This window comes from Oryzias latipes, chromosome 17 (assembly GCF_002234675.1).
Source record: "Oryzias latipes chromosome 17, ASM223467v1".
NCBI lineage: Eukaryota > Metazoa > Chordata > Actinopteri > Beloniformes > Adrianichthyidae > Oryzias > Oryzias latipes.
Genome location: NC_019875.2, coordinates 25,230,185 through 25,244,216, shown reverse-complemented (window position 1 = coordinate 25,244,216; position 14,032 = coordinate 25,230,185). Strand labels below are relative to the sequence as shown.

Genomic DNA, 14,032 nt, shown 5'->3' with positions numbered 1-14,032 from the left:
AAGAATATGCGTTTCTCAGTCCTATAGTGAGAACTCAATCAAACACTTAGCATTCAGGGATATTTTAATTTAATTTATCATATATATTATTTAACTCCCTTGATGTGTTTTTTTTTAAATAAGTGGATAAATAAAGGAATATGAAGTAGTAAAAGACAAAGTCTTTGGTTCAGTACGACCATAAATTCACATCAATCAGAAGGAAACCAAAGTTCTGATGTGACTATTTTTGCTGTTGGAACTCGTCCTATGACTGGATGACGTTCATGTCTGACTTCTCATGGAACTCTGCTGCCCCCTGCTGGAATCAGCCCCGCTTAACCGGAAATGCAACCAGAAAATGACTTTCATTCAAGGCAAACTGAGATGTTCATAACTACATCAGTACTTTAATTATAAGTGAAAATGGATTAAGATTAGGAAAAACAATTGACTTTTGCCCCAGTTGTTATGTGACAGTTGTTCACATACCTTAAATGTTGATGTTAAATGAACAAAGCAGTAGAATTTTATTTCATGTCATTTTATAGTGCTGCTTTTTGAAATTCTCTTTTTTGATTTGTGTTTTAAATAAATTCAGAGATTTTATTCTCAATATTTTTTACTGCTTGATTATCAGTTTAAATTTTAAAAAGGTCAAGGATATGTTTTTGTAACTCAAAATATTTGTTTGTCTTTTCTTTTTTCTTGCAGAGGAGATCCTGCAGACCCACATCACTCACTGGTGGTCTCCAGACGGCCTCCGTTTGGCCTACATGACCATCAACGACACTCTGGTGCCGAAAATGGAGGTCCCGTTTTTCACAGGCTCTGCATATCCCGCCAGCCTGGATTATCATTATCCAAAGGCAAGTTTAAGTCATCTGTCATGAAAAATTTTTCCAATGTTTGGATCCTTTTTTTCTAAAAACAGTAAAATAGTTCAGGGCTTCTGTACACAAATGGACTTTTTTTTTCTTCACAAAGCAATTGTTTTCAATTTAAAAATCCAGATCACATTTGTGATTTCAGGTTTTGGTTGAGAATCCTTTAAATAAATAAATACTGTGTTTATTTAGGAACTTTTACTTTAACACAAATCTGGGCTTACCTGCAGTAGACATTTCCCCCCCCACTCACAGGCTGGGAAGGAGAATCCGACGGTTCACCTGTCAGTCGTAAACCTCCACGGGCCCCTGCACACGGTGGTGATGAAAAAACCAGACGACCCCCGAATAAGGTCAGTGACAAACAGTCGCTTTATGAAGCAGCAACATTATCCCCGGAGCAGTGCCGTGATGGAGATTGTCAGGGGTGTGTGATTTTTTTCTTTTTCTTTCGTTTTGCTAGGAGGGAATATTACATCACCATGGTGAAGTGGGCCACCAACACCAAACTGGCTGTCAACTGGCTGAACAGAGCGCAGAACAACTCCATCCTGACTCTGTGTGAAGCCACCACTGGAGTCTGTGTAAAGGTGAGCCCGCCTGCCATCGTTCATGTCATTCTAAGCTGAAATTCACCTGTTATTTGTTTAAAACAGCAAAACAAAGATGTTTTTATTTGACAAAAATCTATTTCGCTATTTAAATTTAAATGTGTAATCCACTTGAACACCCTGATATTGTGAAAACGAAATACAACTGGCTTCTTATTTATATATATTTTTTAGATTCAGGATCATAAAGCTTGAAGAAGGAATGTGTTGCTTTCCTCTGCCAATTTAGTTAAACAGGGCTTTTAGACTGAAAGAATTACAAAATAAAACAGGAGTAAAAGCAACACTTTGATAAAACTAAAAACACAAATAAAATAGAAATGAAATCCTGTCGAATATTTTCAAAAATAAATGTCTGCGTCATAAATTTTTTCTAAAGCTCATAAGAAAAGGTGATTTTTAAGATTGATGAGTGAAAGCAATTATTTATTTTATACTGACAAACGTCATACTTAATAGTCTGATGTGTCATGTTCTGTACGCAGATGTGTCTATTTATGATTAAGAGTAACATTTGAACTATTTACAAGCTTATGTGGATGTATGCGTATATATTTTCCAATCAATAGGATGACTAATTGTAAGTTGATATATGTGTGCATAGATTCAAATTTCTTTTTTGTTAATTTTGTTTTAATAAATATTAATGGATTTATTGATTGCTTGAAATAGAACATTTCCAAATACACATTTTTTTTTTCAAAAAAGCCATTTCCCATTTAAATATTTGTTCCTGACTCAAAGAGAAATTTTAAAAACTCACTTAATAGGCATAAACATGAAATCACACACAAGTAATTGAGGCTCAAAAGACAAATATTTGTATACTATCATCAATTTGCACTAAACAAAAACTAGACATACTGCAGATATTATGTTTTTTTCATTCAATTGTCACAAACTTCTATGTTAAAAAAAGAGATGCTAGTGAAGAAGCTAAAATTTGTTTTTGGGACTAATCAATATTAATGAAAAGTTCCCAACAGTTTTGTTTTTGCTCACCTTGTAAAGCATCTGTGTTCACTTTTGACATTAATGAAAGGAAAACATGAAAGAATCTCGTCTGAATGGCAGTAAAGCATCTTTAAAAGTAGAAATCCTCCTCCCGCTGCCAAGACTTCCACTGTATATTTAATATCAGTTCATCTCACCTGAGGGCATTTTGAAGTAGCATGCCAAGCTGTATGTTTCCTCTTTGTTTTGTGGTTTTGAGGTTGTCTTAAACATTTGCAGAATATGGTTCAGCACCGTCATTGCAAAACAGTTTTGATTGAATAAAAATAATAGTGAAATCATTTATAACTCTTTTCAGAAACATGAAGATGAAAGTGAAAGCTGGCTGCATCGACAGGTAGGTGATGAAAGGAGGGAATAGATTTGCTCCTTGTTTCTGGATGTGATAAAAAAAAAAAAAAAGAATGGCCTGCAGCTACGTTTGAGGGAATACAAATTGTTTTGTTGTCCCTGTAGAATGAACAGCCACTGTTTTCCAAAGATGGACACAAGTTCTTCTTCACCAGGGCCATCCCTCAAGGTGGGAGGGGGAAGTTTTTCCACATCTCCATGTCCACCTCACTGGTAAGCTGGGACATGGTATTGTTTTCCTCAAAGGGTCAGCTGCTTTAAGCGCGTTTGTCTTTCAGCCTAACAGCAGCACAGACATCCTCCAGAGCCTGACCTCCGGGGACTGGGACGTCACCCGCATCCTGGCCTACAACCACGAACAGAACCTCATGTAAGCCGCCTCTTTCACCGTTTACAGAGCCAGAACCAAATCAGGATCATTCTAAAGTACACGAAAAATCTAATTATACTTTAGAACAATGAACATTATAAATTTGAAGAAGGAAAAAAAGAAACTTTGAAAACTGTTGTAAACTTGTAAACTTATTTTAAACTTGAAAGAAACTACAAAAAGACTACACACAGAAAACTGTTACCACCTGAAAAATGCTTATCTGTAACAGCTGCTGGTTTGTATTTTTGATTTTCAATTCTCTAACTATATTTTTAGCCCTCAATAAACAGTTTTAAATTTAGAATCTTTTTTAATAATAATGGTAATTGATACTTTATTTATACCACAATGGGGAAATTCTACTCCGCATTTTGGCCCATCCCCTGGGGGGAGCGGTGAGGGCGACGGCTGCCTGGGGAGAGTGGAGATCGATCTGCCAACCCTTGTTTGTTGGACGACCTGCTCTACCGCCTGTGCTAAACTACCGCCCACAGTTTAGCTTTCTGAGTTGACCACAATGTTATGTGGGAGTGGGGCTTTGAGCCAATTGGTCACTGTGACATGATTGCCATTGGATGATTTCAAGACGGCATGATCATGTGTGATTATGCTCTCTCCCTATGTTTATCGTTTTTTTAAATTCAAGTTTCAAATTTCCTATCTTTTTATTTTCATTACTTCTTTCAAATTTTTTTTTTTTATTAATTAATTATACGTTTTATTTAACTAATTACAAATTTTTTTCATATTTACATTCTTTAAATCAAAATATTAATATTTCTTTCAAGTTTAATTTTTATTTTTATTTTTGTTCAATATTTCTTTCAAGTTTTTTTTCATATATAAATTTTTTATTCAAACTCTGAAAATTTCTTTCGAGTTTCAAATATTTTTATTTCAAATTTACAATTTTTTATTTTCAATTACTTTTTCAAGCTTACAATCTGAACTATTGAGTTTAAAACAGTCAATTTTCTTTTTTTAAATCTAGTTTTTTATTCACATCAAGTTAACCCTTATTTGACCCCATAAAGAACCAACAGTTTTTTCTATTTAATTCATAACATTTGGATATTTTCCCAGATATTTTCTGAGCACTGAGGACGACCCAAAGCGGCGGCACTTGTACAGGTAGAGTTCAGTTTAGTTGGTGGGTAGGATGCTGTTGCGAATCATCCTGACACCTTTTCATTCCACAGCGCTGACACCATCCCTCCCTTCAACCGCTGCTGCCTGTCCTGTGAGTTCAAGTGCGGCTATGTGGACGTGTCATTCAGCCACAACATGCAATACTTCCTTCTCAACTGCAAAGGTGAGCCATGTGGACCCGCTATCACTGCGTTTGGAGTAAAAAGAAATATAGATCCTTCTGAAGAAATTTGAAGGAATGTGAAGGCTTGGACAGTTTACTTTGTTATCTAGAAAGTGCTAAATAGAGGAAACGAATTGACAATTAGATTTTTGTGTCCTATTTTAACAAGTACTGTGATTTCATTATCAAACACTATGCTTCCTTTTTGTAAAATAATATTTATTTTTGCTGGTTAGGCCCAGACATACCGAGTGTAGCTGTGTACAGAACTGAGGACAAACAGAGTGAGTCGTTTCCTCCCACAGCTTTTACCATGACATTGCCTGATCACACGTTTGAGATTTTCCTCTCGATCTACAGAGATGTACGACGTGGAGACAAACCAGCAAGTGAACAGCACCTACAACAACCTGCAGACACCCAAAGTGGAGAATAAGACCATCAACATAGACGATTACAGTATGTGCGTCTGTGTTTGCGGTCTGTGGAGAGGTCCTGCTGGAAGGAAAGGGCCTCAGTGTTTGCTTCGTTCTTTTTCTCTGCAGCTCTGACGATGCAGATTCTGAAGCCAGCTGGATTCATAAACACAGCCAGCTACCCGTTACTGCTGCTCGTGTGAGTAGGAATTTTCTTTCAAAAACAGTCAGGAATCTGATTTAGGTTTTGGTCAAATCACAGGAAAATATTTACTACAGTTTTTGTTGGGAACAGAGCAAGAAATATCTTATATTTGAACTTGATATTTTAAAGTCCCACTTTCAAAGTCTTCCCAGAGGTCTTTTAACTATGATTACACAGTTTTTAGCAAAAAAAAAAAAAAAAAAAAAAACCTTTGTTGCTTCTAGGACTTAGTTTCTGCAGAAGGGCAGCTGTTTGTTAAAAATTGGCCTCTGAGTTGTGGGTGGGACCGTTGGCGCGTAGTAAGCCTTCCAACTTTTCCAATCACCCCTTTATTTACACTCTCTCGGTAGCTCAGAGGCCCTCATGCCCCCAACTAAACATTAGCGGTGCAACAAAAATGGCGAGCAATTTTGGAGCTACCCAGCTAACCGTACAGTTTTGAGCCAGATGCCAGATAAGGAAAACAAAGAAGACTTTCAAGTGAATGCATCCGAATGGAGCCGAGCAGGAAGCTGTATTATCCAACATCACAAATAAATTGTTTTTCATCTGCTCCTGATTCAAAAGAAACACAATTTTAAGCTTAATTTTCTTTATATATGTTGTTCTCCATCATCAGAAAAAGCAACAGGAACATGTTAAAAACACCAAAAACACGACTTTTATTTTTAGTGGGTCTTAAAGCGCAAAGTAAGACATTTGCTTGGTAAATTTTTATTCCATTTAGAATTCATTGATTCACGCAAAACATCAAACAGGAAGTTAAGAAAGAAAACATTGATTTGTACACAGTGAGCAGATTCTGTATTAAGTGTCTAAACTACAGGAAGTTTAGAAACATGCTTTAACAAAGGTCCTAATGGGAAATTATTTCTTTTATTGGTTAAACGTCATCAGGCATTTGCACTATGCAGTGAACCATGTACTGGTCGTGTCCACAGAGACGGCACCCCCGGTGGACAGATGGTGACAGAGCAGTTCCAGGTGGACTGGGCCACGGTTCTGGTCAGCAGCTTCAGCACCATTGTGATCCGCTTTGACGGCCACGGCAGCGGATTTCAGGGCACCAACCTCCTCCACAAGGTCCGCAGGAAACTGGGGAAGCTGGAGGAGAGGGACCAGCTGGAGGCACTCAGGTTCCACTTTGAGCCCAGCTCAGGTCGGGATGGAAGCTGAAGGGCTTCAAGGTTTTCAGCTGTTTTCATCTTTTCTGCTTCGCAGGGTTATTTCCAAAGAGCCTTACATCGATAAAAGTCGCATGGGGGTTTATGGAAAGGTAAAGGCAACAGTCCATGCTGCTGTATGTCGTCATGGAAGCTAAATTGAGGGATGTTTGTGTTTCTCCTCACAGGCGTATGGAGGATATTTAGCAACAATGCTTTTGAGCTCGGAGGAGTTCACACAACTGAAGTGTGGAGCCGCCGTCTCTCCCATCACAGACTTTGAGCTTTATGGTATAAAGAAGCACATTTATTTATTGTAAAGCTGAACAGAACCTTTCTCACCTCACCTTTCTTCCCCAGCTTCTGCGTTTTCTGAGCGTTACCTTGGCCCAAAGACAGACTCCAGAGTTTATGCAGTAAAGTGTCCAACTTTTTATCTCTTTATCCAATGACCATGTTTAAGTGGAACTAAACTGATGGTGGATTTTCTCTTTCTTTCTATCCTCCAGATGACAAACTTGGCAAACAGAGCCGGCCAGCTGCTGGAGAAACAGTACTTAATAATTCACCCCACTGCTGATGGTAGCACACTTTAGAGACATTCTCACTACTTCACCGAAAGGAGCAGCATCCGTCTGGCGTTGTGATTCTAACGGGCTTTTTCCAATCTCTCACTTTCTCCTCCACAGAAAAAGTTCACTTCCAGCACACAGCCAAATTTATTAACCATTTAATCAGCGAGAAGGCCAATTACACTCTACAGGTGAGCCCCACTAGAAACATTATTGCTTACATTAACACCTGTTAATTAAATTGTTTTCAATTCCTCAAAGCAGCCTGTGTTGCATTTAGAATGAATGTTCCATTGGAAACTGTTTTAAAAAATAAAATATAGCTATCATTCTAGTCAAAATAGTTTACCAAAGGCTAAAACTAAGAAACTTAAATGAAAATAAATTATTTGGAACTTAAGTTGGCTACATATAGATTAATTGACACTTCTGGAAACAAAGACCAGCAATTAAAAATGTACGAAGAATCGTTTTCTTCTTTTCTACCAAACTAGTATGTCACATTTGTTATGATATGGATGTGTCCATGGATGGCAGTGCTGTTCTCCAGCTATAATTTTAACATAAAAAAAGTTTTAAAAGTGTTTCAACTGTGTTTTTAAGTAGTTGAATTCATTTTCTGAGAGGGTTTTTATTCATCGTCTTGAAGTTGAGTCACTGCTTCTGAGATTGGTGCGATGTTTGGAGTCAGATCTGTCAAAATAAGAGCACAAAGTGCCAGCTGCTGCAGGCATGTCAAAATAGAAGCTCAAAGCTTCCTCTTTGAATTTGGTTTATCATTGTGTGTAATTCAGCGGGCACGGAAAATGCCGCCCCCTATGAAGTGCCGCCCTGGGCCACCGCCCACCTCAACCATATCAAAAACCGCCACTGGTTACAGGGCCACACTACCACACATCAAGGGGCAATTTAGAGACACATTTAACCTATGAAGCATGTTTTTGGACTGTTGGAGGAAGCTGGAGCATCCAGAAAAAACACATGCAGAGGAAGAACATGCAAAATCCACAAGAAAGGTCCCAGCTGGGATTTGAACCAGGGGCTCTCACCGTGAGATTACAGTAGAGTGCTGGCCTGGCATTGGATGTAACTTCCAGGATTTATTTGTTAGCTAAAAATCTGTTAAAAGATTAATTTCTTTCAATTTTGTGGTGACTTACAGATTTACCCAGACGAGGGTCACTTCCTGCACAGCGAGGGGGCACGGCAACACCTGAGCCAGTCCCTGGTCAACTTCTTTGAGGAGTGCTTCCGAGTGCCGGAGATGCCGACAGAAGACCAGCAGGAAGAAAATGAGGACGACAGCTAAGCCTGATCCTTTAGCAGTCGGACCGCAGCACAATATGCAACCAATTCTTCTCTCCCAGTAAATGCACAGACCTCCTCCCAGCACTCCAGTCTGATTCTGCCTCACCTGCATGTGAAACAGGGCCTCTGCTCACACCCCCCTCGTATGATTGCTGCTGCGGCAGGCAGAGGTGGTGAAGAACAGCCTCAGCTCTCCCTGAATGAGCGGACCAGCACTCCCTCTGGAGTCCAAACGAAGGGTCGCCTTCTAAATTTGAAACATTCTCCTCCGCTCTGAAGCAGGACGCACTTGCAGCATAACGAAACCCCACGAGGACATCTCATCACATAAAGATCGGACTTTTTACGAAGCTGCCAGTTTGTGATAACTTTGCCAACTAACTTGCTGAAAGCAGTGGTCATCAGTGTTTCTTGCTACTTGTTTCTACTCGTTTCTGTCCAGTGTCTTGCGGTGACGGTCTGCTGTGTGCGAGTGGACATCTACCTGCAGTCCTGCGTTGCTTTAGAGACAAGCACACAATGTTTTACTTGTGTTGTACTCAAAACGTCGACAAAAAAAAGGTATCTAAAGTCATCCTTTCAGTGTTCACACACTCGTGACATTACCTGGTGTTGTTTTAGTCACTGTGCCTTACAGCGGGGTCGGGACGGTCAGGCCGGGAGCCCAACACAAAACCACCAAACATGAGAAGGAAACGTTTGGAGCAAAAGTTTGTCTCTCTTCTCCTCGGTTTCTTGGAAAGAGCCGACCCATAAATGTAAACAGTATTTGGTTTGGAGTTTGTCAATATTTCCAATCCAAAGCTGTGAGTTAACCGCTTCTTTTCCTCAGTGAATTTCCTTGTGTTCTTGACTCGGTCCTCTTCATGTCCCTTCTGTTAGAATATTATCAGTGGTTTCTAGACAGCTGATGTACAAAGTGTATAAACTTACATTGTTTTTATGTCTTTATGTTGTATGTGCAACTTGTATATATAAAGCATTTTGAAATGCAGTTTTCTCACATTGACTTTGCTCAAGTGTGGAACTGAAACATAAAAAAATATATACGATAAAAACTAAATATAGATTTAGACCACAAAGCCACACCCATTTCTCTTTTTTCTCAGTATAATCTACTTAATATATATTCTTCCTATGTTTGAAAACAAAGATTTAGGAATAAAGAATAGTTTCCTCTTTCAAAAATGTTTTGATTTTGAGATTTAAGACAGATGAAATTTAGGACAAAAATAAAAATGCATATTTAGGTCCTCATAAAGAAAATTTTAAATGACTAAAAATAAAATTTCAGAATAAAAGTTAGAACACTAAATAAAATCTTTAGTTAAGAATAAGGACAGAAAAATGCTAGAAATTCAGCCAGATATCTAACGTTAGTTTGGTAAATAAAATAAAAAATCTTTTTTCCCCATTATTCTAGCATTCTTGGTTCTTTAAATATAATTTTCAACATAAAACTTGAAATAAAAACAATATACATTTTTGGAAAATGGTTCAAATTTAAAGCTTGGCATCCACATGTCAGATCTGTGTTCAGATTTCAGGGATATACTAAACAAAATGGAGTTTCTGAAATGTACGAAGATGAAAAAAGGCGATTATAGACGTTTGCCACCGTTAAGTGATTTATTTCCAGTATTTCAGGAGTCTGTGTACCCCCCTCCCCCCCGCCACACATTCAGAGGAACACTGCACCGATACAAAAGATGGAAAAGTCGATTGAAGTGTCCTACAAATGACCCGTCTCCACAGAGAGGCGCCAAACGGCCCCCAACACTCGAATCATCTTCTCACAATATTATTCCTATTCCTTACAGCAGATGTAAAAACAAAGTAAAGCAGCTAAAATGTGGCATTTCTATATGAACATTTAAATTACTTATTTCACAAAGAATCTTTAAAATTCAAGTTCAGTTTAAAAAAGAAAAAAGCAGATGAAAAACAGAGGGATAAATGTGTATAAAACAGGTTAAGACCAGAGTGGAATGCCTTGAGAATGGAAGCTCGGCATCTACTTCACCTGTCGAATGAGTCGGCCATAAAAACGTCGTTCACAGTAACACCTCGCGTAGCTCAAAGACAGTATGGCACCCTAAACATTTCGTCGAGGCACTTTCTTTAGTAGATAAACAATTCCTGATCAATAACTTCTTCCTTCCACGCTGTTTGCAGCTTTTTTTTTTTTCCCCAAGCGCACAGAGATGAACGTGAAGTGTTTTTTATAGTTTTTTTTTTCATTTGCATAAGTCCAGTGTCTCCTCATCGAAACGTCGTACCTTTGGAAAGGCCTCTTGGACAGCAGAGTAGGCAGTCACACACACACAGACTGTACCAAAAAACCCCACTTCAAGTACAGAGAAAAATAGGGCTATGTACACTCTTGAATGAAACACGAGCATGTAAAGCTTTTAGTCGGTATTACAGCGAGCATGTCTGTACATTCTTCATTTGGTTACCTACAGCCACACTAACTTTAACATGTAACTTTCTTTACATAAAAATACTTCCTCTGCAATACTAGAATTATTATTAGTAGGTCAGCCTTAACCTTAACAAAACATTAACCCAATCTGGAGTTCACATGTTCTTCAGCGCGCCTTCACATGCTCGTGGATTGGCGAGCCAACCGGACCCTCAACGCGCGACGGGAACTTCTATCGGGATGGAGGCTTTCCTCCACGGAGTCGTAAAAAAATAAGGAAAATAAAAGTAAAATAGAAACCATGTTTGTTTCATGCCGAGAGCAACATCCCTGTATGCAGCAGTGATGCTGCTTCCGGTTATAGACGCGCGCTGCATACGAGTTTTGTAAACATGCTCATTAATGAACATTGGTCGCACAACAGTAGACGGACACTCACACATGGAAAACGTAGTGTTTCTTACGCGCCTCACAGGTACTGATAAAAACGGGAATGGACCACCTGGGAACTGTTGAGCTTATGAGGGTGTGCGGTGGCGGACAGGCTCAGGTTTTTACTGGGGGGGGCGTCTCCGCTTAGTGGTTCGGCTGCATGCCGTGGGGCTTCAGAAGAGGTTGAGGGCCCTGGGTTCTGAAAGTTGCTGTGACACAGCCCCCCCTGCTGTTCAGAGAGGTCAAAGCTGACCTCGGGATTGCTGGTGCGGTGGCGCTGTCTGGCTATCCAGTCTCCGATGGAGAAGTCCTGAGAGCTACACTTGGGTTTCAGCCGGTCCACAGCCGACAGTTCCGACCGCGAGCCTGATCCGCCGCCGACTTGCTGAGACCACACCCCCAAAACGGACAGCTCTTCAAAGTCCCGCTGTCCGCCCATGGTGTGCCTGCGCCTGATGTTCTTCTTCTTCTTACTGCGGGTCTCCGGGGACTGACTCCTCTGAGTGCCCACGCCAAACATGTCATCAGCCGACGTTCGCAGCCGGACCTTCAACCTGTCTGTGATCTTCAGTTTCCACGCTGGCTCCGTCTTGTCCAGCTCATTCCGGGACGAGGCGCTGAGGCTTCCGGTGGAGCGGCCCTTCACTGAACCGGAACCGCGTGACAGTTTGCTGGAGTCCTTCTCACTGCGAGCTCCATCCAGGGACGACTCGCTGTCGGTTTTCTGTTGGGAAGACTTTTTTCTCGACAGCGTATCGCACTCGATGAGCCTATGAGTGGGGAAGGCCCGAGGAACTTCCTGCACCTCTGGGTGATCCGCCCTCCCGACAGTAAACACTGACAGGTCGCTCTCGCTGTCTGTCTCCACCGGCCGCCCCTCGCTAATGAGCTCGCTTCTCTCATCGTCGGCGTCGTCTCCGCCTCGGCTCTCGGACACGGACTGCACTTCGGGGCTGAGCGCGCTGTGTTCAGCTCCGGTCAGGAAGGTCATGGAAGAGGTGGTGGAGTAGTCCGAGGTGATCGAGCAAACCTCGGCTCCTGGACCGCTCGGGCAAGCCTCCATTCCCAGAGCTGCCGCCCTCCCCCGCCTGGTTCTGGGCACAGACGCCTGGGAGCTGGTGCTGTTCATCGTACCGAGGTCAGAAACCACGTCGTCATAGCTGGTAGGCGCGTCTGACAGGGACGACTCTTGAGCCTTAGGCACAGAGTAGCCGAGATTTGGGGAATGGAATGGAAAGGTGTAGGGTGAAGCGGTTTGAAGGGTGGAGGAAATGTGCTCGGCAGACAAGTAGTCGGGAGGGTAAGGCTCTTCCCGGGTGGGCTTGTCCAGCTCTTCCTTGGAGCTGTCCCTGCCCCTCTCTTTGTCGCTGTTCTCATCCGTCTGCACATCCACCTCAATCTGGCTGTCGGGGGACCAGAGAGGCTGCTGCTGGCCCTCCTTCTGCACCTCCTCCTTAGTGAAAACAGCATCCAGGTCGTCATCTGAGCTGTTGAGCACAGTTCTGTCCTTGGCCTTCTTGCGTTTGCGGTTAGCAAAGAAGGAGCCGAACACTAATTTGGAGGAGTCACTACATGCCGAGTCTGTGGTATAAGAAGAGAATCATTAGTGAATTTGGAAGCCTAAGTGTCTCTGTTACAGCAGAAGTCTACTCAAAATCAACGTGACATAAAACAGTTTTATGACAGCAGCTGGACAAAAGCAGATGACACAAGTAGTCAGAGGCAGGAGGATGAGCAAACACACCGAACAGGACATAGAAAAGTGGAGAAAAAGCAGCAGAAAAGACTCGAGATGAAGAATGAAGAGAGACCCGCCAGTAGATCCAAGGCACAGAAAGCGGCTCATGCTCATGTTTCAATGGAGCGACGGCACGTTACGGGAAAACACGGCAGTCACAGAGCATTACACGGCGCCACTATCCAGCAGTCGGCAAGGTTTTTTCCCCAACTCAAGATGTCACAGAGGAGAGGGACGGGGGTTCGCTCCGACTCGGAGGGTTGAAGGGGCCTGAGCTGAACATGGCGGTGTGTGTGTGTTGTGGATGCAGTTGAGGGACGGGTTGCTCATTTAACCCTTTAACACTGAAGATGTTAAATAAATAAATAACACATTCTTTGACATCCCGCAATTCTGACATGGAGACAAGCGCCTTCAAGCCTCATTGCTCTGCGTCACAATCAGGTAATTTAACACCAGGATACAGTAAAGAGACGCATATCAGAATCTGCTGGAATTACAGAGTTACGGTGGTCAAAGAATGGAAACATTGGAGCTAAAGCTTCGGTGTTAAAGGGTTAACATGGTGCCTGCCACTATAAATAACAATGCAAAAGATCAAAACAAAGGACTCACAAAAACTTCTAATTCTGCTGTAAGATTTCTACACAAAATTCAGTTTTTTTTTTCTTTTCTTATTCTTAAATGTTAGAATGTAAAAACGTATTGTGCCTTTAACTAACTTTGGAAAAATTATAAAAAGGTTGAGTCATACGAAGGCTTTGTCTGAGTTTTCTCACTACGTGGTGCACTGTACACGTTTTTCTGTCCTAATTTACAATTCAAAATCCAGTGTTTTTTTAAATTAAATACGAGTTATTTTCCGGAACTTTTTCCCAACCCGGAAGTAAGACGACTCGATCTGGGGCACCGCCTTTCGCTGCTTGTGGGCGTCGTCCATTCCATGCCATCAACCCAGTGCCGGCCTCGGCAGCCTGTCTGCGTTTCGCCCAGGAAAACAAACTACATCCAAACTTTAGCAAAGATGGACGTGCCTAATGCGGAGCGGTACAAAAGCTTTTTGTACCGTGTGTTAGCCTGGAGGAGGTGCTGGCAGCGCCGACTCTTCCTGGAAGGAGCCGTTCTCACTACGTCCCAATGTAAGAGCCCGTTTGTTTTCGTGGGTTGGGAGGGGCTGGTGCTCAGAGTGCAGGTTTTTAGAGGAATTCTCAGAGATGTGGGAACGGATGAAAATACTGATTTAGCA

General features: G+C 41.5%; 2 protein-coding genes across 6 annotated transcripts in view; one reads left to right on the top strand and one right to left on the bottom strand.

Moving 5' to 3' along the window:
• The window catches only part of LOC101162554 (dipeptidyl aminopeptidase-like protein 6), an 87,816-nt gene extending 78,631 nt beyond the window's left edge, over window positions 1-9,185 (top strand). For all 3 annotated transcript variants that reach the window (XM_020711112.2, XM_011486874.3, XM_011486875.3), the window contains exons 9-26: window positions 694-848; window positions 1,122-1,219; window positions 1,330-1,456; window positions 2,790-2,828; window positions 2,948-3,055; window positions 3,121-3,212; window positions 4,299-4,346; window positions 4,415-4,527; window positions 4,764-4,811; window positions 4,888-4,986; window positions 5,073-5,142; window positions 6,090-6,284; window positions 6,370-6,424; window positions 6,500-6,602; window positions 6,672-6,727; window positions 6,821-6,893; window positions 7,001-7,074; window positions 8,046-9,185. In XM_020711112.2, the coding sequence (XP_020566771.1) occupies window positions 694-848; window positions 1,122-1,219; window positions 1,330-1,456; window positions 2,790-2,828; window positions 2,948-3,055; window positions 3,121-3,212; window positions 4,299-4,346; window positions 4,415-4,527; window positions 4,764-4,811; window positions 4,888-4,986; window positions 5,073-5,142; window positions 6,090-6,284; window positions 6,370-6,424; window positions 6,500-6,602; window positions 6,672-6,727; window positions 6,821-6,893; window positions 7,001-7,074; window positions 8,046-8,192 (1,700 nt within the window). In that variant the 3' untranslated portion in view covers window positions 8,193-9,185. The remainder of the gene's footprint in view (window positions 1-693; window positions 849-1,121; window positions 1,220-1,329; window positions 1,457-2,789; window positions 2,829-2,947; window positions 3,056-3,120; window positions 3,213-4,298; window positions 4,347-4,414; window positions 4,528-4,763; window positions 4,812-4,887; window positions 4,987-5,072; window positions 5,143-6,089; window positions 6,285-6,369; window positions 6,425-6,499; window positions 6,603-6,671; window positions 6,728-6,820; window positions 6,894-7,000; window positions 7,075-8,045) is intronic.
• A 616-nt stretch (window positions 9,186-9,801) lies between these two features.
• Window positions 9,802-14,032, bottom strand: part of LOC101162320 (rho GTPase-activating protein 21) — a 31,511-nt gene continuing 27,280 nt past the window's right edge. For all 3 annotated transcript variants that reach the window (XM_011486872.3, XM_011486873.3, XM_020711111.2), the window contains one exon: window positions 9,802-12,629. In XM_011486872.3, coding sequence (XP_011485174.1) covers window positions 11,086-12,629 — 1,544 coding nt within the window. In that variant the 3' untranslated portion in view covers window positions 9,802-11,085. The remainder of the gene's footprint in view (window positions 12,630-14,032) is intronic.